This window comes from Physcomitrium patens, chromosome 23, assembly GCF_059467195.1.
Source record: "Physcomitrium patens ecotype Gransden chromosome 23, ASM5946719v1, whole genome shotgun sequence".
In the NCBI taxonomy this organism is placed as follows: domain Eukaryota; kingdom Viridiplantae; phylum Streptophyta; class Bryopsida; order Funariales; family Funariaceae; genus Physcomitrium; species Physcomitrium patens.
Genome location: NC_143432.1, coordinates 4,808,587 through 4,834,488, shown reverse-complemented (window position 1 = coordinate 4,834,488; position 25,902 = coordinate 4,808,587). Strand labels below are relative to the sequence as shown.

The 25,902-nt window shown below is 32.8% G+C and overlaps 1 protein-coding gene across 2 annotated transcripts; it reads right to left on the bottom strand.

The window, feature by feature from the left end:
• Window positions 1-1,473: 1,473 nt before the first annotated feature.
• LOC112275764 (anaphase-promoting complex subunit 7) lies at window positions 1,474-7,408 on the bottom strand. 2 transcript variants are annotated; one of them, XM_024506391.3, is made up of 18 exons: window positions 7,131-7,408; window positions 6,650-6,735; window positions 6,469-6,537; window positions 6,175-6,225; window positions 5,876-5,999; window positions 5,566-5,628; window positions 5,331-5,446; window positions 5,024-5,108; window positions 4,844-4,903; window positions 4,491-4,536; window positions 4,174-4,247; window positions 3,965-4,015; window positions 3,535-3,738; window positions 3,088-3,132; window positions 2,692-2,785; window positions 2,366-2,511; window positions 1,986-2,215; window positions 1,474-1,891 (listed from the first exon to the last, which is right to left on the bottom strand). In XM_024506391.3, the coding sequence occupies exons 4-18, from the start codon at window positions 6,216-6,218 to the stop codon at window positions 1,744-1,746; spliced, it is 1,530 nt and encodes a 509-aa protein (XP_024362159.1). In that variant the 5' UTR covers window positions 6,219-6,225; window positions 6,469-6,537; window positions 6,650-6,735; window positions 7,131-7,408; the 3' UTR covers window positions 1,474-1,743. The 2 variants fall into 2 exon arrangements, with proteins under 2 accessions (XP_024362159.1, XP_024362158.1); XM_024506390.3 differs by having other exon boundaries at window positions 5,876-6,010; window positions 7,131-7,383.
• Window positions 7,409-25,902: the final 18,494 nt, after the last annotated feature.

The following is a 25,902-nucleotide window of genomic DNA, read 5'->3' as shown; positions in this document are numbered from 1 at the left end:
ACACTATTATGAATTTTTTTGTGCATGTTCCAATGCATTCATTTCGAATGTGTTTGTTGATTTTGCAAGTTTTAGATGCGTGCAATATTTTGCAGAGAAAATCAATGTTTTTTTTTTTTTTTTTTTTTTTTTTTTTGTGTGTGTGTGTGGACCCTGTTGTGTCTATATTAGTTACTGATGAATGTTTCATTTTTTTCAATATACACTTCCAACAAACAGATAGACTCGAAAATGATTCCACTTTGTGTTAGTAGATGTTGACCTTTTTTGTATCCATGATTTATATTTTACATTACTCTTTACTTTTTATATCAAATGTCTAAAATTTGATAAAAGGAGCAATTTCGTGAAATGTAACATCTGATAAAAACATATTCATTAAATGACTCTTTTGGGTAAGTGTTACTTATGAGTGGTGTTTCATATTTGCTCCTCATTGCTAACAACCCACGAAGATTGCTAATTTTATCTTAACGTGTGCAACACCATAAAACCATAATAAATGTTATTTTTTTAATATCCATGTTTGCGAAAGCAATAAAATTAATTTATAAAAAAGTAAAAAAATGATCAATTTGTCCAGAAAACAACTTGAAGAAGATATTGAATTACATTACTAAATATGGTTCAAAATTTAAAGTCATTGAGAACAAAATTTGCACCACCAGAAAATCAAAAGCCTATAACTCAATCTATCAAGATAATTCAGAGATTGCAAAGGATTTCACGTGCGAAAAAAACTTGGGCAGATGATGCATGCACTACTCAAAAGTTAATGTCAACTGCCACTTACTCCAACTTTATCTATGAATCCACCAACTATGTCTTACATGAAAATGGAATGTTAAATGACGTCTCGACATTAGTATCAAGCCACATAATTTAAGCTAAAAGTTATCTTAGGTGAGTTTCATTCTGTGGATAGCATACTCATCTCTATTTTAATTCGATGTTTAAAGTAATGGACTATTCATTACCAAGTGAAAACTTCATCGATGCAGAAAAATATGGAATTTGATTAATTTTCATTCAAAGCAACTTGGAGTGCAAGCTGCATACCAAATCGAAGATCTGAAACAGAGAAATTTTCAAAGATCACTAATGCACTAAATCACATAACTTGCTTTGGCAAAAAACGGAGTGGTGATAGAATTTCATGGTTTCTTGCGAATAGGAATTCCCATATCATTTCAAGCACAAACATGATTATCTGCAGACATTGGCTCTTTACATATTGCATACATGCCATATTTGGATTCTTGCTTCAGGGCATCTATCGCTCCAAGTCCAGAGAAGGGTTTTTGAAAGACCAGGGCCTTCATCTTTGAAAAGTCTTGTTGTGGTAATGGAAACAAAAGGACAGATCTGAAGCTGAAGGATAGGCAAAAAGACCGACAACAGGAAAAGAACAAAAAACATTACGAAGCCAAGCACCTTTTCCACTACAAAGTAAACAGAGTAATGCGCCGAAACTTTCCAGAGAAACGAGAGTGTCCAGCTTGAGTGGCGGTATCCCCGATTACCTACCACATGGGAGGTGTGCTTAAAAATCTGAAAGACAGTACAATGTGGGCACCTGAAGGCTTCGATATAAAGGACATCCGTAAGGAAAACTTTGATACCTCTGTACAAGTTATAAAGAATGTGTATGGTCTGTTCTTGGTGAACCAAGAAGCACATATTGTACATCCCACCGCATGCAAAAATGTTGAGGGACTCTGTAATCTAATCCTTTTGTATCTGCTACAAAAATTCACCTTCCTCTGCATCTGCGTCTGGGTCTTCCCCTTCATTTTCTTCATCTTCCTCCAATGCGTCTGGATCGACACCCTTCATTTGCTTCTCCAGTCGCTCAAGGCCTTTCTTGGCTGCATCGTTTGCAGGATTGATGCTGCAGAAAACAATGGACAGTAGAATATCAGAATCAGTATCTTGAAGGCAGCTAAATGGTTAAAAAAGACGGTGAGAAAAAACAGGATATTTACCTCAGGGCAGTTTGGTAATGAAACAAAGAATCGCCAAGCTTATCACTTGCAGCAAAGATTTGCGCAAGCTTAGTGTGCAGTGCATCATCTGCCCAAGTTTTCAGATATCGCTGAAGAAGCAATATGGCTTCCTCGGTACGACCCTCCATACCATACAGGTCTGCCAGAGCAAAGACAGACCCAAGGTATGTTGGCTCTAATCTCAGTGCTGATTCGTAAAATCTTCTTGCCTGAAATTCGTAGCAAAAGAATACATCAATTTTAAAACGATGCCTATCATCCACTGCAAATCAGAAGATTTCAGAACCCTGCCGCTGCAGAAAGCCTTGATCTGATTTATCAGCTTGATATTCTTTGCAGCAATTTAATTCAATGGTTACCTTGTCACGGCCGTCTTGATGAGCAGCGTAAACATCCCCAACCAGCGTTAGAGCCTTCGCAGACTGAGGCATTGCTTTCATGGCTTCGCGTGCAGCACAGAGAGCTTCCTTATGCTTTGGGATTGCTAAATAAGCTCTTACCAGTCCTGAAAATCACATGAATACATGTCAACACTATTGATTGTTACTATCCCAAATTGCGAATATGTCTGAAACTGAAAGCAACAATAACAGAAGGGAATCGTGCACGAGGAATTCTGCAGCGCCAGGATTGTGAAATCTCTTTATAAAAAGAAAGGAGCCAGCTGGACATAGCAGAAGGCTACCTTGATAAGACCGAAGATCTGCCTTAAGTAATTGAGCTTTTCTGAAAGCCATTACAGCTGCTTCAGGTCGATTTAAAGTCAGAGAAATATTTCCCTGCAAGAAGTAAATTAAAACGAAATTCAAGGCATTGCGTTTTTAGAGCAGGCCCAACAAGAATAATTTGAGATATATGATAACAATATAAAAAAGAACACCATCATCTACATTTGACAGTGAGAAATAAAATCTACACCAATTGACGCACATCCATAAAGGTACAAGACGAGCTTTGAGTGATTTCACAACATCAGAGCTGTCAAAGCTATCAGGCAACTAGTAACCTCAAACCGGTGACAATAGGTTCACTAATCCCATAGGAACGACATGCAGTCTCAGGAGATCAGGACACAGGTTACCTTGACGACGTAGGCGCTTGTGTGTCTATCGTCTACCCGCAGGCTCTGGGAAGCAAATCAGTAAGCATGAGATAGGTTAGGTAACGGTTTATCAATTGCTTGCTAGACGACACAAGGACCTACACAACACCTTGAAGCAGGATAGTCAACCGCTGCAACTCTAGTTGATACTGTATGGGTATCTACTTATGCAAAGAGTTACAAAAAGCGTCTCCATCATACTTGATTGCAATTCTAAAGCTAGCTGCAGAATTGAACTGAGCAAGAATTCCCACCTTGGTTCAAACGCAGTGCACTTAAAACTGCATACAATGAGAACTTAACAAGCCCCAATGTCATTTCTTTATGAAACATAGTCACATTTGCGAGAGAGAGAGAGAGAGAGAGAGAGAGAGAGAGAGAGAGAGAGAGAGAGAGAGAGAGAGAGAGAGAGAGAGAAAACCATACTTTGTCTGCGTAGGTGAGAGCTCTAATTTTATCATCTCGCATCTCCCAGTAAACAGCGGCAGCAACCCAAACCTCAGGTCTTGTTGAATCAATATTGATAAGCTCGTGGACCAGTCGGTTCAATTCCATATGATCTCCACGATTACGTAGAAGCATTGCGTACTCATCCATACTTGATATATTGAATTGATCAATTTGCCGAGACTGCCAAGAGAACAGATATCGTTCATTTTTAGTCTAACAAATCATTCCCTACAATCGGACATCGCAATCTCAGAAGTGAAAGTGAGCAGTTGAATACGTTTGAACTTTAGTTTGCCAATCGAAGGTATCAGGAGTAATTTGAATATTGTGAAACAAATAAATATACGCCAAATTCGTCCCTCATTGCTGCATAAGAACGAATAATTTGTAGGAGTGAAACAAATACCTTCTCAAAACTGTGGGCAGCTTCATCGTTCTTCATTATTGCCATTTCTGCCTGCACCGAAAGAGATGTTTAGATACATGGAAATACCAATAGCAGGGTCCTTGCCCAATATTGAAATCATAAAAACAGGAAAGCAATGTAATATATGCACGAGATGGATATAGTATAAACGCTGGGTCATCGGGTGTCAGAATTGCACAAATACCCACCTTGGCGTTTTCTAGTAAAAGATGTGTATTATTGGGGAAGCGTTGTGCAAGATTATTGAAGTGCTCCAAACCGCCTGTATTGAGACGACTCATCTGACAATAATCGTGGATATCCAAGGAAACCAACCCAAAATAGAAAAAACTTCATGCACTTGTGTGCAGACATGGGCCAAATATCGTACAATGCTGTCAAGTCTCAATTTATGGCACATACACAATGCGTTAAGGCTAAGGAAAAAGCCATGAAACTCAATTCAAAATCTGACGAATAAGACAGATTAAAAATCAGCCGAGAGGCACTGAGGAAAGTAGCGTACCCTTATAGTCGTGTGTCGCAATGCTAGAATGGCCATCAGCAAACCTCTGTAAACCAGTAAGTTTTGGGCTAATCAATCAGAAAAACTGTCCAAGGCGAAAATTTACATACGTACAGACCTCAAAGCACAAAAGGAGTTTGAGGTAACGTGTTGAATGAGAACAAGGTTTGCAAGAGAAGAAAGACAGAGGAAGACATTGTCTTGAAGAGGTTAGATATGTTCTACATAACACTTAAAAGTAAAACACTACAAGTAACAACTTCAACCTACATAATTAAAATAGAGAATCGAACCCTCTTGGGCTAAAAACATGCTAGGCCAGCACCATTCCAAGAATTATAAAAATAGCATACCTGTAACCACCGTACGGGATCGAGACAGTCAGTTGTTGACCGACTAATCTTGCTTTGACCCTGCGTAGGAGGAAACGGAATTCAGAAAATAACTGAATACTGTTCGGAGTTCCATAAGTTTTCTTCCGAGCACTGAAGGGTAAAATTTGCCAATGAAAGACGGTATTCGAGTAACCTCACCTGAGGAAACAGCGCGTGTATATCTTTGGATGGAACTCCAAGTTCTGCCAAAGCAACAATAGCCTCCAAAACATATGGACATTGCCTGCAATTTGATCAGCGATATCATTAGGCATATGAGAGACCAATTGAGTGATCTTTTGTTTGTTAACTTGCTAAATGTCCACGAAAAACCATTCACGCACTCTAGAACATCTCTTATGCTTCAAAGTTCATAGACAACTATAGAAACAGAAAGTTCTGCGTAGTTACGCAAAAATCATGTTGAAGTCTAAGCAGTTGCTTCAAGTAGAGCACCAACTGCTACCTTAAACATTCTCGATAAGATGCAGTAGCTACACGATCATAGCCTGTGATCCGATATAACTTGGCTAATGTAAGATTCATGCGAAGACTCCTTGCCTTTGATGGAATCCCCTCCATCTGCATTGTAAAGTTTCACATCAATGCACTTTGATTAAAAAGAGTACTTCCCTCAACGAGTAGACAGAAGACATGTCGAACATACCATAATACCAAAGAGACGAAGCGGATTGTCTGACCTCTGAAAGTGCAGCTCGGGTGTCATTAACAGCAAGGTGACAAAGCCCAATCTTGAATTTCACCTGCTAACCAAAAATAAAACCCAAATACTGAAATCTTTGTGTATTATAAGGAAAATTTTGCTCGAAGGGTTCATTCAGTCGTTAAATTTCAAGAAATACTACATTAGGAATAGGAAAGCATTGAACCTCAAATCTTTTGATTTTGTATGCGAAGCGGCTTCGAAGAAGCTCAAACCTACTCCCAAAGTGATTCACCTAATGAGGACATAAATGAGGAAAGCTGCAAGGTCCATGAAAAGAAGCCAACCTCGTTCTCATTAATTTTAGAGTCATGAACGGCGCTTGCTGCAGAGGACGGTCTTGACTGCACAGGAGTACGAGCACTGCTCATAGGTTGCTTTGAAGTGGCACGACACAATTGAAGTGCCTGCCTGTACACATTCTGGCAGCAAAAGCACGCAACTGCTTAACACATAGATTAAAAATGAGCCATTTGGCACGTACTATCACTCCCGTAAACAATTTCGTGACTTAGCAATAACTAAATCAGTCACAGAACTAAAATGTCACATGGTCCACATTCGAAATCATGGCAGTGGTACTTACCAAAGCTCGGCGGAACTCTTTCCGCCCATACAAGGCATCTCCATACAGAATCTGCAAAAGATTTACCAAACAGACTTGTTCATGAGAGCTAAATATGATTTTTTAGGTTAAAAGGGATGACGTAGTGGTAAGGGAGGGCGAGGTGTGGTGCTGGCTGATATCTCTCACAAGGGAATCAACGATTATTACTAACAGCAACCACATCACCTATTGTCAGAGTTTCACAAATGTACAACACATAATCAGAAATTGGAATTCCATCGTGAATCAGCTGCAAGAAGGTAAGCTCGTTACCATACTCTCAGCGCGAGAAATAGGTGAAAGCTCGCCGTTGGCAGAGACTAAGCTCATCAAAAATGTACCCTGCCATTCAGAGTGCACAAAAGGAGTCTCAGTGCCAACTGCGACCATCAATTGAGGCAGCAAAGCAACTCTTCTAAAATCAAACAGCACATAAGCAAATTGAGATACACACCAGCATTTCGGCCGAATCGTAAAGGCCCTGTTCCAACAAGAACGTCATCTGCTCCCGGAGCACTTCAATAAAGCTTCCCATTGTTTCTGCACTTTGCCAAATCCCGCCCGTGTCATGCAGATATAAAAAAGAAAAAAAATAAATAAAAAAGAAAAAAACCCACACCTTCAACTTAAACGTGAAACCCACAACCCTAACCCTAGTGTAATTCCACAACGACACGACCCAACTTCCTTCACATCATCCCTTCCACTCCAAAACAAACACCACGAACCAAAACTAACACTTGAAAAAATCAAAATCAAAAATAAAAAATTCGAAAATTCAAAAACAAAAAAAAAAAAATCTTAAACACAACACGTAGGATCCACAATGCTCGACTAGGATCCAGAGCTGGACTGGTACCGATCCAACCCAACACAACCCAACCACGAAACTCCGCAACCAACAATCAAACGCATGAAAATACAACTTTACGCACCAGAAACTCAGGGACCTCTCCTCTCCCAGCTTCCCACCGCATTCAATGTCTTCCACCTCCCACTTGATCGTTGCTGCTGCACCGAAATGCACCAAGTAATCAGTCCCCCCACGAAAACGTGGCCAGGAGTTTGAATCGGATGATGGCTCACGTGCGCGGCGGGAAATCATGGAGTGCTGCCTCTGCTCGTGATCCGATTCATGGCGTGGGCGGAACAAACGAGGCCAGTGCTCATCCAGCAGAACCTTGAACTGGGGCTGGCTATACCGCCTCTGGCTTCTTCTCCCCTGGGGCCAATATCTCCGATGATTGTGGATTTCTATGTAGAATATGTGTATTTGCGCACTCCGTCTCGTATTTTGTATTTTGTATTGTATCTATATATATAGATGGTGGTTTTGAATTTGAACTGGCCTGGATTTCAATTTTTTTGAAGATGGGAACGTGGTTCTCATAGATGAGAGCGTTGTTATCGAACCGGTCTGGTTGTGGATCAATCGTGTCGTAAACCCGTTCACACTGCTCTTCACTTTATCCTGAACCTTGCTTAAACGAATAATCGCGGAATTAGGTATTCTCCGGCCTGCTTCAAAAAATCTTTGGCTTGTTGTCATTAGCATGTAGTATTAATCAAAATTAGTTATTAAATTAATGGATCTAAACCATTGATGAGGTTGGCCAATGGCACATACAACTAACCAAGTGGTATAAAATAAAAAATCTAAAAAATAAAAATGAAATAAAAATTTTAGAAAGAAAATGTCATAATTGCAACTACTAGGTTCCCGCGGTCACAGGGTCATATTCAGTCTGACTCCAAGACAGCCGGAGAATACCTAATTCCGGCCTGCTTCACCAAAAAAATCTATTGTGATAATAGAATATAAACATGTATGCATATTCACATGTATATAATTGTAAACAATTGTACTATTCAGCAAGAAAGAAAATTATGTGAATTTTGATTGACTTCTTTGTTTTAACCATGTATTTATAAGAAACAAAGTCTAATAAAACTACCAAATTTTAAAATTATAATATTAAATAAATTTAATAACAACCTTTTTTAATAGTGGAAGCTACAAAATTAACAAACTACCACATTTCATGATTATTATTATTATTATTATTATTATAGAATTTAGTATAATAACTATCAATAAAACATCAATAGTTAAAAGATTTGATATTGACATTATTCCAAACGAAGATTAATTTATCTTAAACTTTTAAATCCATTTTTTTATTCTTTCATTTAAATAATGATAAATAAATTAGTTATAAATTCTTAAATATTTCATATAGGATAATTCTTATAAAATTACAAAATAAAAATATTAAAAATTTTCTATTTATATTTCATATATATATATATATATATAATTTTTGAAAAAAAATAATTTTTTGAATAAATACATAATATATATATATATATATATATATATATATATATATGTAATAATAAAGAGATACAAAATATAAATTTTTGATATGAAATATTGGCTTTCAATTAAGTTTTTATAGATTATTATTTCAAATTCCAATAGATAAATGAAAAAAAGTATAATTAAATGATATTTATTCAGTACAAGAATATAAAAACTTCTTTATGTACAAAGAATTAGTATATTTATTTGAAAACTAGAACAATAAATATAATTTAATTAAGGATGACAAATGGATATGACTAAGCACTAAAAGAAACTTATAAAATTGATAGAAGGATATATAAAAGAAAATAGAAACATAATGAAGAGAAGATGAGAGGCATTCAGACTTCTAAAATTTATAACCAGTTTTAATACAAATTGATGTTTTAAAAAAATATATGATTAATATTAAAAATTTATTGCAAAAATTACCATAAAGTTGTCTTTGAATTAATAAATGAAAATATTGTAAAAATATCATTTTATTATACTTTTTATGACATCTATATGCTTTTTAAAAGGAATTTTTTAGGATTGTGTATATTATATTTTTTCATAATTTTTAAAAAGTTAAATATATATTCTTAAACCTATGAAATTAACAAGAGCTTGTACATGAAAAATTACTGAGATTAATACAACTTTATTTATAAAAACAAAAAAAATAGATTTATTATTTTTTAATACTAAAATTAAAAAAAACTTTTAATTCTTAGCTCTTTATTCTTTGTTCTTTGTCTTCTTTCATATAAACATATGCATTGTAAATTTAAATAAATTTTATTTCTTTCTAATCATTTTGTAAATGTATTAATTATCTAAGTGTACAATTATGCAATCATTTTGCTTCTTGTTATATTTGTTTTTGATTAATTTGGTGCACTATTATACATCCATGTTATTTTATTTTTATTTTTTTCTTAAGTTTTCCATGATACTTGTACATTCTAGTAATGCACATTAAAAGTAAAGTATTTTAAATAGATAGATGATCTATATTATTGATCTACATTGCTTTTTAAAGTTTGCTCTTTCCATTTATTTTTTACTTATTAAGAATAAAAATTGAGAAAAAAATCAAAGAAATATACATTCATGTATTATTAAAGAATAATGAAAGAAAGAAGAAATAAAAAAATATAAGATAAATACTAATTAAAAAGATTAATGCCAAATATTCAATGAATGAAAATTCTTAAACTAAGATTAGACTACAAAAAATACATTAATATAATTGAAGATGGATCCACTCTTATCTCTATTTATACTAACTATTAAAAAGATGCTATAAAACTTCTAAAAAACCTTGAGCCTTTTGTTCTACATATCAAGTTGTATCAATGCGGTTGTTTAAAAGTCAAAAACTTGTAGAACTAATTTTTATAGCTAATTGGCATGTCTATAGAAATCTAAATATCTAATTGATATTTAAGAAATTTCTTTGAAATATTTTTTGTCCACATTTACTCTTAATTAATTTTATTTATTAAACTAATATAAAAATTAGTTATAATAGTATTTTTTTACTACAAGTAAATAATTAATGGTATCAAAAAAAATCATTAGATAATTATCAAAATTTTAATATATCTAATATTTTTTTATAATAGTATTTAATTTCTCTTAATTTTTGTAATTTTCTTTTTAATAAATTTTTATATAATATATATATTTTTATATAAGATATAAAATTTAAAATGACTAAGAATTTTATTAAATTGATCCATCTATCTAAACCATCATTGTACACTTCTATGTTATATCTCCATTTTCTCTGTTCTCAGCCTCTATCTTCGTTTTCAACCCTAATTTTGATCTTCTTGCTTTATTTTTAGCTTCTATCTCCTTTCTCAATTCCAATTTCTACCTTCTTTCTTTCTTTCCAATCATCATCTTTTCTTCCGAATAATTGTCATTATTATTGTCTCCTTAGTTTTTATTACAAATCTTTGAATCAAATCTTGCTTAGAAATACTAGCTATGAATAAGCTTGTGAGTCCTTGTAGAAAGATTTGTATTTTAAAACATGTTTACAATCTTAGATAAAAGAAACCTAAGCCATTCTTTCCATTGTAAATAAATCAACACATAGAATTTAAATAATTACTTAATTGACTTAATCTTTTTATTCAAAGATAATTTCTATGTATCACTTTGTTTAGTTTCAAAGAATAGAAATTAAACCTCACCTATATATAAAAATCTAAATAATATCAAATTAAAAAGTATATTCTTTAAATATTCAATAATCATAAGTATATAAAAATCTTATTACAACATAGAAGTTTTTTAATTAAAAGAGGGATTACAAGTAGCTATACTACTTTGAAATCAAAATTTGAGCAGAGCTCTTTCGCTATTGTATATGATATAACCGCTTTGACTAGTACTAATACTTCGTGATCTATTAATTGTTGGAGATTGCAACATAGTATGCATTTTGATTTTTTGTGCTAGCAATATTGATATTTCTATAGATCTATAGTCAATTTGAAATAGCATTGATATTGCCAACACCACTTTAAGATAAACTCTCTACCTTGTCCCAATAAATTTGATGAACATACATATTTATTTAAATAAGAAGTGCTAGATAGAAAATAAATATAACCAGATTCAATATTATCTGCTGGCACAGCTTTTCAAAAGCTTTACAGACATGTATTTGATTTTATACTTATTTGTAGTTAATTAGTAGGTTAAATATTTGGCCAATAAGTTAGCCATGTATTACACATGTTGGTTGCTTGTGGTACAAGGCAATAATATGGCACACATATAAAAAACTTGCCTTGTAAGTTAAGACATATGTCTTGTAAATTAGACATGTATTAGAGGTCTTATAAAACATTGTCATGTAGCTTTTAGTTAGATAGTCTATATGTAGGTAAGAGTAGAGACTTCATCATTCTTCTCAATGCCTTTGTAATTCTTAGTCTTGTTTTAATACTTTTTAATTGTGATTGTTGTTTTACTTATTCTACAATTCCTTCCAGAATAAACCTATATAGGAGAATTCGAAGACAGAGAAAGACTAAGCACATGAGTTTCACTTGTTAGGATCACACAATTAACTATATTCTGAACCACTAAAATATAAAGAAATACTACAATGCTTTTTTCCAGTAACAATACTCCTTCATCAACTGATAACCACAATGTGCAACCTTGCATTCTCAAAAGATCGCTCAGAACTCAATAAATTCCATCTAACACCAAGAATAATAGACTTCACTCCAACCAATCTGAATTCACAGAATTCTTGTAATCACAAACTTCCTCTTTCGAAATACATGCACACAACTCTCAATAAACAACAATCATAATCTTCCATCCATAATCAATCTTCCAATAACTTCTCATATAATTTAATCACTTAGTACTCCAATTACATAATCAATAATTCATAAATCAATCTCTGATTTATTCCATAGAATCACTTCTCAGTATTCAGAAACTATCCATTACTCTTCAACAACAAAGAAAATAAAAAAAATAAAAAAGAAGCACCAAGCTTAACCCTGGTTCATGACTATCATAGTCTAGCCCCCCAACAGACTTCTACAACTCCTATATAATTGCTACTAATTTCCAGATCCTAACCGTAATCTTGTAATTAATCACTTTTAATAACTAAATCAACCATCCGTCCTCTTAAACTGACTATTCTATGGACTATTAATCTATTTTATCAATATCTTACAAAAACGAACTAATATCTATTCTACAATAATCTTTATATCTTTGGCAATAGCTATTATAGTTTAATATTATATCATTTTTGAATAATTATTGTCTTTTTTGAAAGTGTATTAATCTTTTAGTTTTTTAAAATTCATGTTATTGATAATTTGATAAGAATACTAGCTTATGGTTCTTATCTTATTTTAAAAGTGAATTGACTATCATACTTCTATTATTATATTTTAAAGATTACAAACTATCTATTTTTTAACTAATATTTTAATTTATTAAAATTGATTGATTTTCTAAAAGAAAGTGGTATATTTTTTTTTAATAAAATTTTTTATTTGATATTAGAAATTATAGATGATGTTCTTTTAATTTTACTTATAAATTTATTTGAGTTTTTTATGGAAAGAAAAAATATTAATGTTACTCTTAACAAATAAGAATATATTTGTAACTATTATAGATCTTTATAAGCTTATCAATACTCTGAAGGTCAAAATTTCACATATCTCTAACATCAACCATAGAAGTAGTATTCCAACTTCTACAAAAGATATTAGTAATGAAGTTCAAAATCTATGTGAAGAAGTTGTGGAATTGAGATATCAACTTTGTAATTAAATTCAAAGCGTCTTGCTACTATATATATAAAGGAGGTAAAGATAAGTATGTTGGAGAAGTTTGATCTAACAAAATCAAAGTTTTAAGAATTTCTTACAATAAATAAAGTTCTATCTAATATTGCATCTTTTTCAATACCCTAATAGATTTATCTAAGTTGGATTCATGGATACACTTATCTCTAGAAGTGCTTTCTTTTGATTTATATCTTTAATAGAAAAAAATAATGTCAAAGATTTATTGTAAGAAAAGATTCAACAACATCAAAAAGATTTGTACTTATATTATAGTGAACTTAGGTATATTGCTTAACATTTTCTTAAGAAGCAATATAACTACAAAATAAAAAGTATGGTTGCCAAAGAAGATAATGTAAAAAAAATCAATTTTTTTAGTTATATTAGGAACAATGCAGTTAAAATCTTATATGATACCTAATAAAGATTCTATTCACTCTTTAAATCTCTTCTCTTTGTTTTATAATAGAAATTTATTTTTTACTAAAAAACCAAAAAATCTTTATCTCGTTAGATTCATGAATCTTAATCTATTTTATAGATGAAGAATTTGTCAAAAAAAATATATCCTTAATTAAGAAAATCAAATTTGTACATATAAAAATAAGAAATTGTCGTTTGTTATCTTTTAGAGATGATACCTATGAAATTATTCTTTTAGGTATAACAACAGATGGTCATAATAGCTTAGTAATATTTAATGTAATTAGATCTCTTTCTAATCCAACCATTTTAGGTTTATTGTGGCCAAAGAAGTATAACCTTTAAATAAAATAGATTTCTTATAATCTTGATTTTTTTTGTAGTTTAATTCAAGATTCTTTTAGTTTAGTAGAAATCTATAAGTCTAATACAACCAAATCCTTATTGATAAAAGCAAGGGCTTTTATACATGCTATAAAAAGAATTACCTTTTATTATATGTACACTTCTATTTTTGATGGTGGAAAGACTACAATTGGTATTTTAATTCAATACTAAGATTATCAAAATATTTTTGAAAAAAAGAATGTAAATATTGAAATGAGACTAAACTCTCTCTATGATCTAAAATCTTTCTAATATAAAATAATATAAATTCTATCACAATATAGAATAAAGTAGATTAAAACAAAATTGAGTAGAACTAAACAGAATGGAACATTGAAAGGTAGAACAAAAAAAAAAAAAAAAAAAAAAATACAAATCAAATTCAATTAAGAAAAAGAGACCAAAGTCATATCTAACCAAATGTTCAAATGGCCTTGGCCAATTATATTTATATATTGTCTAATTATTTTAGAACTTTCTAGAATATTTTTAATAATAGGCTCTACCAAGATAACTATCTCTTCTAGAACATTCTAGAGGTAAGCCTCACCAAAGTAACTACCTTTAATCTTTTCTAAAATATTTCATGGTCGATCTCACATGGACCATCAACCTAGGCCAATTCTAGAAATTTCTAGAAACTTCTCAAAAATGGTTTAAAGTACCTATTTCTATGCATCAACAATACAAATATCTTATGCATTCCCCGTTAAAGTTAATTTTCTTCTATTAATGCAAAACATCCTTGTTTTGCTCTCAATGGTATTTTTAATATATTTCTTGATAATAAATGAGATTCTAGACAAGTTTTCATATTATATTGTGAATGGAATAAGCTTTCAAGAGGACTTTTGTGTTAAAGTTGCAAATGTTCATTGCCATGGCAAAAGTAGCAATGCTCTAAAATGTTATCTATTTTATATTCTTCTTGGTCATCAAATACAACTAGTAGTGGTAGTAGTAGTAATTAGTGTCGACTCAAGAAGCACCTTGATTTAGTATAAAACTTCTTGAGCTGTAAAGTATAAAAAATCAAATGGATCTGAATATGTCACAGAAGCTTGAGATAGAATACAATATCAAAAATCATTGCCAATAGTGGCCTTAAAGAATAACACCTAGTCATTCTCCAAGAAGATCTTATATTGTCAATAGTTATTCATATACTGCTTGTATTAATTTTATGCAATAAAGAGGTAATATTGTACTTCTTTCAAAGCCATTATATAAACTTCTTTATTATTAGATTGTTGGTGTCAATGAAATAATAAAGAATTGAAGGCATAATGAGACGCTCATTGATATTAATAAAAAATGGTAAATAATTGGTACTTATTTCAATTCTATCATTGTAAGGAAACTCCAAAAGCATCAAATATATAACGCAATCATTCTGATGAATTATCACAAATACATATAGCATATCTTTCAAACTCCAATTTGCATGCTCTTTTTGTTTATTTGTTTGAAGATGGAAGGTCAAAGATATGATAAATCATGTACTTAGTAGCTTGAACAAAGTTTGCCAAAAATTCTTTATAAAGTACAAATCTTGATTTGAAACGATGACAAAAGATAATCCATAATAATAAAAGATAATGTTGTTATAATGATACAAGCTAATGAGATTCATGGTATAATAAACACATGTTGAGATTTATGGTGCAGCAAATACGTAATGAGATTTGTAGTCACTTACTTCCAATGTGCCGTTGTCAGGGACAAGAACTCGATGAAAGCTAAAGAGTAAGTGAGACTTTTCTCAAAAAGAAATAGGACAAAATAGAAATATGTATATTAAGAAAGAAACTGGAATGGCTATTGCCAAAATACAAGAAAACTAGAGACCCTTGAAACTAGACTAGAAGCAAGAAAGGAGTTGACAAGAGTGAAGAGGGCTTCACTCTTGCCTCTATATATACTATCTAACTAGAAGCCACGTGGCGATGTTCTATAAGACCTCCAATATATGTTGACTTTCTAGGCCACATGCCTTTGCTTGCAAGGCAAGTTTTCTATGGATGGACCACATAGTTAGCTTGTTCTTTAAGCTTCCAACATGCGTGGCACATGGCTAACTTGTTGACCAAGTTTCTAACCTAAAAGTCAACTATAGACTCCTATAAAGTCAAAGCAGCGTCTATGAAGCTTCTCTAGAAGATATTACACAATTAATCTACTTTTACATACTTTTATCTATTCATATAGGTAATTATATGTATGTCCGTGACATTACCCCCCCTTCTAGGAACGAGTTCCACGAGGAGCGGTGATTATATATTGAGAAAATCTAATATGCGGCGAATCATATTTGCTACATACTCTGATCTTTGTTCTCTTCGAAGATAGTTGATGGGTCCTCTTAGCCATCGATAGTGTCCCATTCCAGGGCGAGAAGACCACCCTGTTATTTGATCACTGTTGAGGCCTTCATAACTTCCTCAATCTTGTCTCTTTTATAAGAGAGGTTTTCATCTTGGTTTTGATGGATGTCGTTGATGAAAAACTTTGACTTTAGCTGATGCATTTGCTAGATTCCTGGATGGCTCCCATGTGCGCTCACTAATATCATATCCGCACCAATGAACAAGATATTCCAGCTTATTTCGGCGCCGCCTTGAGTCTAATATCTCTTCCACCTCAAATTCTTCATTATTATCTACTTCTATAAGAGGCGGTGGCATTTGTCTTCTTCCTTGTATATCCACTGTCTTATATGGTTCAAGAAGAGACACGTGAAATACAGGATGGATCTTCATTGACTCCGGTAGATGTAACCGATATGCAACTGGGTTGATCTGTTCAGAAACAGAAAAGGGGCCAAGCCTACGATAGTCCAATTTGTCACAAGGTCGAGTGGTCTTGATATTGCGACGAAGTAGCCATACCTTATCACCCACGTTGAGTTGTGGTTGCTCTTTACGATATACATCTACATTTATCTTTTGTCGTTCTTGAGCTTTCTTCAACTGCGCCTTCATTATTGCATGTAACTCTGACAACCGATTTGCCATATCTTCTGCTGCAGGATTATCAACTTTTGAAAAATCAAAAGTATCAAGTCGTGGATGATAGCCATAATTGGCAAAGAAAGGTGTTTGTTGCGTGGAGGAATGTACCGTATTATTATAAGCAAACTCTGCCAATGGCAGAAGGTTTGTCCAATCATCTTGTTGGTAGTTGATGGTACACCTTAAATACTGTTCCAAGACTTGGTTTACGCGCTCTGTTTGTCCATCAGTTTGAGGATGGAAAGCTGAAGATAGCTTTATGTCCACTTTTAAAATCTTGAAAAGAGTCCTCCAGAATCTCGACACAAATTGAGTTCCCCTATCCGATATGATATCTTTAGGTAATCCATGATAGCGATAGATATTATCAATGAAAAGCTTAGCTGTTTCTTCACCTGTGATAGATTTTGTACATGGCATAAAATGTGCCATCTTGGTGAAACGATCTACTATCACAAATATAGAATCATAAGATCTTGAGTTTGGAAGATCTGTGATGAAATCCATAGAAACAGAAGACCATGGTTGTTCTGGTATAGGTAATGGCTGAAGAAGTCCGTAAGGTCGATGTCGAGGAATTTTTGATCTTGAACAAATATCACATGATTGTACAAATTCTTTGACTGACTTCCACATTTGTGGCCACCAAAAATCTCTTGATATGAGTTCCAGAGTCTTATTATATCCAAAGTGCCCTGCTGCTGGAAAGTCATGACGTGCTTGAAGAACACGCAAACGTGCTTTTCCTTCTGGAACATATAGGCGTCCTTCAAAATATAATAGATTATTCTTGAACTCGAACTTAGAAGAATCATGAGACTTGGAAGAATTATTCTCGATATCATGAACAAGAGGGTCTGAGGACATACTGGACTGAATTTGCTTGAGAAAAGTTGAATCAACAGTCAATGTTGATTTCACTGCTCGGAGATGAAATTGCTCCGGTTTCAAGAGGACCGTTCTTTGTTGCTCAAAAGCTGCATCTCCTTCTTTTGGTGCAAAATAAGAACGTCTAGATAGGGCATCGGACAAACCTTGTTGTTTTCCTGGCCGATAAGTGATAATGAAGTCGAATCTTGATAAAGACATACTCCAACGAGCTTGACGACGATTCAACACGCGTGCTGACATGAAATACTCGAGGTTCTTGTGATCTGTATACACAGTGACTGGACTAGAAGCACCTTCTAGATAATGACGCCATTCTTGAAAGGAATCGACGATTGCAAGAAGTTCTTTATCGTGGATCTTAAATTGATCTCGGCTGCTGAGAATTTTCTTGAATGAAAAGCTATCGGATGAAGTTTGTCATCTGTTCCCATTTGTGATAAAACTGCACCCAAGGCAAAATCCGATGCGTCTGTTTCCATAAAAAATGCCTTGGAAAAGTCAACACGATATAAGACTGGTGCAGAGACAAACGATGTCTTCAAGGCTTCAAATGCTGCTTCCGCTTCTTGATTCCATTGGGATTTATCTTTACTAGTCAAGCGTGTAAGTGGAGCTGCAACTCGTGAGAAGTCTTTGATGAAGATCCGATAGTAATTGGCAAATCCCAAGAAACATTGGACATCTCTCACAGTCTTTGGAATCTTCCAATCCATGATTGTTTGGACTTTCTTAGAATCCATCATAAGACCATCATTTGAAATGATGTATCCTAAAAAGTCAACTTGAGTAGTGTGAAATACACACTTTTCCATCTTGGCGTACAATCCTGCATCTCTGAGTTTTTGTAATACTTGACGAACATGTATTTCATGTTCTTCAACATTCTTAGAATAAATCAGGATATCGTCTAGGTAGCAGACGACAAAATTGTCTAAGAATTCACGAAATACATCATTCATGAGATGTTGAAAAGCAGCTGGTGCATTCGTGAGTCCAAAAGGCATGACATTATATTCAAAATGCCCGTACCTGGTTCGAAACGCAGTCTTCCATTCATCTCCTTCTTTGATCCGTACTAGATTATATGCTCCTCTTAGATCTATTTTTGTGTAGATCTTAGCTTGATTTAACTGGTCAAGGAGTCTTGATATCAAAGGTAATGGATACCTGTTCTTGATTGTGATCTTGTTGAGTCCTCGATAGTCAACACACATTCGTAAAGATCCATCTTTTTTCTTTACGAATAAAATTGGAGCTCCTGCTGGAGATTTTGAATGGTGTATGAAATTCTTCGCTAAATTCTCGTCAATATATGTCTTGAGTTCAGCCAACTCATCTTGCGATAAACTGTAAATTGGTCCAAATGGTGGCTGAGTTCCTTCCTTGAGATCGATTGAACAATCGTATGGGCGATGCTCAGGAAGAATATTTGCATTCTTTTTCTCAAAAACGTCTTGATAATCCTGATATTGACTTGGAATGCGACTTGAAGTCTTTACGCTTTCAGAAATAGGTGCAGCATAAATAGCAAAAGTTGATCCTTCTTTTGCTGCGTGTATAAATGCTTTTGCACCTATAGGTGCGAGTTTTACTATACTAGACTCATGGTTTTTTACTTGGTTAATAGAACTGTTACTAATGCTCTGAGGAAAATCAAGTTTACGAGAAATCCAATCTATTCGAGGATTATACTTTTCTAACCATGATAAGCCTAAAATTACTGGATTAGAGGGAGATCTAATTATATTAAAAATTACGCAACTACTATGACCATTTATTACTACATCTACAGGAAGTGTTTCGTGAGTTACATCTCCAGAAGACAACGGACGACCATCTATGACTTCTACGTGTACAGGTTTAGTTTTTTGTATTAATGATATTCTATGACATCTAGCAAATTCTTCATCTAAAAAACAAGATGAGGCTCCTGAATCTACCAAGGCAGAGGCTTTGTAATTATTAGGTCCTAAACGCACATCTATTATAAAACAAGGAGATGGTTTTGAGGAGAGGATAGGACCTTTATTAGAAGTTGTACAAGATTCCAGCCGCACGGTCCCTATTGTAGCTGGACGTACTCGTTTTCCGACATACTGTCTTCTTTGACAGCCGTACTCCTCATTTTGTAGTTACGTCGCTTCTTTGGACAATGTTGAGCAGTGTGCTTAGGTTCTCCACAATATAAGCACAATCCTTCTTGTCGACGACGAGACTTTTCTTGCTCAGTAAGAGGTTTGAAACGTACCGCATCAATTTGCATATCCTCTACTTCCGAAGGTATGTGTTGAGGAGACGTCGGTGTTGCCATTGAATTGTAGTAACGTTGAGGCCCACTTGTGCGACTCTCGGATCGAAATTCAAAAAGTCGATTGTCGCACTTCACAGCAAAGTCGATTGCTTGACTCAATGTTTGAGGATCAGGTAAATTAAGCATCAATTTCTTTACCTCATATTGTAATCCGTAGAGAAATTGACTCACAAGTGCGGCATCATCCCACTTGATATCAGTTGCAAGTTGTCAAAATTGCGAAGCATATAATGTTACTGATCGATTGCCTTGTCGCAAAATACGGATCTTGTTGGTTGCAACACGAATTGCATCATGTTCTCCAAACATGGATCGAAACTCCGCCAAAAAAGCCTCCAGATTATCCAATATTGGATCTCGTCGTTCAAAAAAAGATGAAAACCATGACAATGCTGAACCTGAAAGAAGTGTACCAATGAATCTAACTTGTGACCCTGGAGTTGGATAGCTCTGGGGTTGAAGTTCAATCACTAGTTGGACCTGATTGATGAATCCTCGAAACTTGGATCTGGTACCATCAAACTTCTCGGGCAAGGCAACTCTCGGTTCTCTAACACTCGAAGGGTGTTCCATTCTGGGAGAAGGGACATGGTTTGGTGCAGATGTTGAAGCAGCCCCAATCATCTCTATATCTTCACTTCCTACCATTCTTGTTGCTCCTTGTGGTGGTAAATTGAGTTGATGCATCGCAAGCATTAACTCCCTCAATTGTTCTTGCATCTGTGCCATTGCACTCTTCATTTCAACAAGCTCTGCCATAGTAGCACTTAGAAAAGAGAAGATGTCTAACAACGCTCAAAACAAATAGAAGAGAGGAATTGATAACAAAGAAAATACTAAGAACAATATCAGTTTAAAAGAGGGTAATCCGCAACTTCTAATGCGCTTATGTCTTATCAAGAAAAAGGGGTAATCCACTCTTAATCAAGAAAAGACAAAGCTCTGATATTGTAAGTGGACTCTTGTCAATCTGTCAGGGACAAGAACTCGATGAAAGCTAAAGAGTAAGTGAGACTTTTCTCAAAAAGAAATAGGACAAAATAGAAATATGTATATTAAGAAAGAAACTGGAATGGCTATTGCCAAAATACAAGAAAACTAGAGACCCTTGAAACTAGACTAGAAGCAAGAAAGGAGTTGACAAGAGTGAAGAGGGCTTCACTCTTGCCTCTATATATACTATCTAACTAGAAGCCACGTGGCGATGTTCTATAAGACCTCCAATATATGTTGACTTTCTAGGCCACATGCCTTTGCTTGCAAGGCAAGTTTTCTATGGATGGACCACGTAGTTAGCTTGTTCTTTAAGCTTCTAACATGCGTGGCACATGGCTAACTTGTTGACCAAGTTTCTAACCTAAAAGTCAACTATAGACTCCTATAAAGTCAAAGCAGCGTCTATGAAGCTTCTAAGAAGCTTCTCTAGAAGATATTACACAATTAACCTACTTTTACATACTTTTATCTATTCATATAGGTAATTATATGTATGTTCGTGACAGCCGTAGGTAGTGGAATTGATTATAATAGCTCAAGAAATGTTGTATTGCATGCATTTTTACGTTGACATGACTTGTAAGAGCAATCTAAAGCTTGAATATCACAATCCAAATCTATCCAAAATTATATTTTTGAGATCCATTCTAGAGTCTTCTCATGCCTCAGATGTTCAAATATTGAAATGTCGTGTCTCTCTTGAAGTATGCTTGTCCAGAATATAGTATCATTTGGTATAAAAATTTGCTTCTTGAAATAGAAGAAGCCATCATTGAGATGATAATCTTAATATTATACATTAACTACCTTTAGAAAATTAATGAGCATCTTGAAATAAACATTCTAATTTGTAGCTTCTTTCCATTTTGCTTCTTTGATTAGCTTTGAATTGACATTATTAATGGTAGCAACTTCTATATTATCCTCCAATTTGGGCTTCAAGTGTGGTCTCTATAATAAAGTGTTTGGTATGATGTATTATTTTCTTTGTTTATAATCAAGCTAAATATCAAAGAATTACAATTGCTTTTCTATACAATGATGTTGTGCTCTTATATTTTATAAATATAAATAGTATGGTAGGAATCAATGGTCAATCCAAATAGTTACTAGCTCTTCTAACAAATAGTGTCAGTATACCTTCGTAGCATATATAATTATTAGTTGCTCTTAATTATATACATCTTAATTGCTAACCTCCTTTAACTTATCAAAGGCACTTTGTTGCTCTAGTTTCTATTCAAATAAGGTATCCTTCTTTAATAAGCTTGTCAATAAGATATAAATGTGTGTAAATTTCTGAACAAAAAGATGATGATATCTAACAAGCCCTATAAATGAGTAAACTTCAAAAGCATTGTCAGCACAATTAAAAGATCCAATAGTTAATTATAATTTATTTTGTAATTTTTTACATATTTTTATTAATTTTAATACTAAAATAATCAATTAATAGATAAAAATTAATTATTTCATTAATTATGATTTTTATCATATTTTTAGATTATTAATTAGATAGATAATTTTAATTATTATATTGATTTGTTATTAAAATTCTAAAAATAGCAAATTTAGAAGGTCTATGATTTCTTTCTTGATTTGGTTGAAATTCTCTTTTAGTGCCAAAACTAAAATTCTAGCAAAATTTCTCTTCTAATTCTTAGAAATTATATCTTGAATTAATCTACAACCTTAATTTTCAACTCCAAGACTAATTTCTAATTTCATTATGGTTAGAAAACTCTTCAAATCTAATTGCTCTATCTTCCTAATTAATTTCAAGATTTTGAAGCTTAAATTCCATTTTGCAATTCAAATAGATTAAAATTTATAAAATCTAATTATTAAATTAATGATGATCTTTAGAAGATGGAGACAAGCTATTTTTTATAGTGGAGTTTCCTTTCACAATGATTTTTATCACTATTTGGAGTTGAAGAATGAAAAAAAAAAAAAAAAAAAAAAAAAAAAACCAAACCAAACCAAACCAAACCAAACCAAAAATCAAAAATCAAAAGTGTATTAACTCATGGCCAAATTGAAATTGGGGTTGTGATTTGCCAAGAGTTTGTACTTAAGGGAGTTCAAATTGAAGAATGGTGATCATGAAGGCTTTGATGGAAAGAATCCTTACTCATCTCTTAATTAGGATAATTAGAATTAGAATTTTAGTTAAAATTTACAACTAAATTAGCAAATTAATTAGTTTTAATGATTTAGAACTTAGATTTGAGCTTTTGAATCGTCAATATTAAGATAAAAATGTATTTTGGATACATTGGTGGTGTTAGTTTTGCCAAAAAGGCATTAGTTTTTGAGATATAGGCATTTCCAAACTTAAAATCAGATTTAGGCTTAGGATCACTATGGACTCTTGATCTTAGTTAGGAATTTTTGATCTAGATAGTAGAGATGTGTCCACCACTTTTGGGCCTTCCTCCCACCTGGTTTAGAAGGCTTGGGTGGCGAAGCTTCTTTCCCCTTTTTGTAAGCCAAATCCCTGCCACATTATTTCTAGGCTTTTAATTGAAGGATTTTTTTTTCCACTTTATCACCGCCTTGGTATTTTTCCTCTCAGTCACTCAATTTTTTATGCTTTTGAGTAATATTCTATACTCTTCTTTTTTTAGTCACCATATTTCTAACAATGCAATCCACGAGTAATTTGAAACTTGGACAGATTTTTGGAGAATTTTTAAGTGGAGGGGTCCGCTGCCTTTGGCTACATTAGAGTGCCGACTTTATAAATCCATAACTCGGTGACCTCTTATTCAAATTGAATATGGTTTGTTGGAATGAATGATCTCTGAAATCTATTTCTTTAGAAAAATAAATTCACTAACTTTCAAGTAATAAAATTTTTTTGATGAATTTCTAGGTGAGAAGGGGTCTGCTACCTTGGCAATTTAGAACATCTAACTTGGAAAAAACATATCTTAGTGTTTACTTTTGTTTTTCTATTGAAATTTTCTGAAGAAGAATATTTGCTAAGTGTAGTTTTCAGGATTAACTAGATTTCTTAACTTTGAATCATTAGCTCATTCTTTGTGGATCTTTAAATAGGTGGGTATCTGCTGCATAGGTAGTTCAAGTCACCTTTCTTTAAAAATTCATATCTTCAACGTCAAACCTTGAATCACTATGAGCTTTAGGCAAAAAAAGCATGCTTAAGTTAAATCCAACTACAAAAAAATTTCAAATCTATAAGAGTTGTGGAGAATTTCTGGCAATTTGTTTTGAACAAGAAGGGTTTGTTGTTCTCAACTCGACTCAGTTGACATACTCAAGATAAGTTTTTCTGTCCTAATCACCTCCTAATTACACTTTTTAGTGCATGAATTGCTGGACTAAATCTTCAATCATCTTATTACCTTTAATTAATACTACTTAATTGAATCTTTTACCTTTTTTTGGTAATTATTTGTTAATTTTAGCTTCTAATTACCTTTCGGCCTTCAATTTTTAATCTTATGTTATTTCAATCTTTACTTAACTTTGAACTTTAAATTTACCTTTTTATCTTCAACTTTTGATCTTTATGTTATACTATTTTTTAAACTTTTATCTTTGACTTTACTTTTTATCTTCAACTTTTAATCTTTAGGTTATTTTATTTTAACTTAACTTTTAATCTTAATTTATAACTTTTACTTTTTTATCTCCAACTTTTAACTTTGTTATTTATTTTATTTTTTATCTTTTAATTTTATCTTTTATATTAAAAAATTCATCTCCATATTAATACCGAATTTTAATATTTAAAGCTAATTATTAAAGAATTTTTAACTCAATGAAGTTTTGCCATCAAAACTTCATCTGTAGATAACTTCTTAGATGTAACTCTAATTTGCATAATTGATACCATTTTGGAAAGCCCTAGACTAGCACTCCAGCGTGGTATCAATTCTTTTTATTTTTATACTAATTCATAAGTTTTAGAGTTTAAGCTTAATTACGTAAGTCTTTGAAGGCATTTACCTAAATAAACTATAATTGCTAAAAAATAAATCATAAAAATATGTAATTGATTTGGTTGTATTTTATTAGAAAAATTATAATTATTATATCATTTTTTATTTTTTTTATTTATCTTATCTATGGTTTGCATTTCTACATTAGTTAATATTGGACTCTAATCCAAGTTACAATTTAATTAAATTGTACTTAAATAAAGAGAGAAAAAACTATTCACATGTTTCATTCAATATGTTGTCTTGATTATCTATTAGGTATATACTTTCTCTTTTGATTATCTTGGTTTTAATTCTAAGTCAATCAATAATTCTAATTCAAATACAATTTTCTTTAGAATAACAATCTACAAGCATTCAATATAGCTATCCTTTTAGTCAATCCATTAGATTCATTAGTCCACCCTTTGATAGTTGTTTGAGGTGATGTCAATTGTTTCTTAGAGACAATAAATATCTTCAATACTAGCCTTCAGTGTCTTTATTAGGGAGCCATATTTCCTTACTTCACTTCTTTTTCAACTTGGTGAGCCTTAAGATTGTGAATCTATCTTGATTTGTTAGTACCTAAATTTTGACATTTTAGACAATCTCTAATTTGATGGCGTAGCTCTCAATAATAGAAACACAATTCTTATTATGCCAATATTTGTCATCTCTATGGTATCAATGGTCCTTATAAGGCATCAATTTCTATCAATGTTGATTGTTGTACCATAGTATTAGACAATGGCATAAGTCTCTGTATTATAAGTTATACTTTATGGTTTTTAAAATCTATAACATTGACCCTCTCTATAATCCTAACTGCCCCTTGAAATATTTGTAAATCCCTTAATTCTACCTCTTATTAAATTGTTGGTTTCAATCCTTATACAAGTTGATCCATTATCTTTGTCTTTGAAATGTTGTCAATTTAGAAACATAGGAACTTGAATCGAGAGACATAATCTTGCAATGACTTAGATTATGTAAGATTAGCCAGTTGATGGATACTATCTTCTCTGTATTGATAGATCAA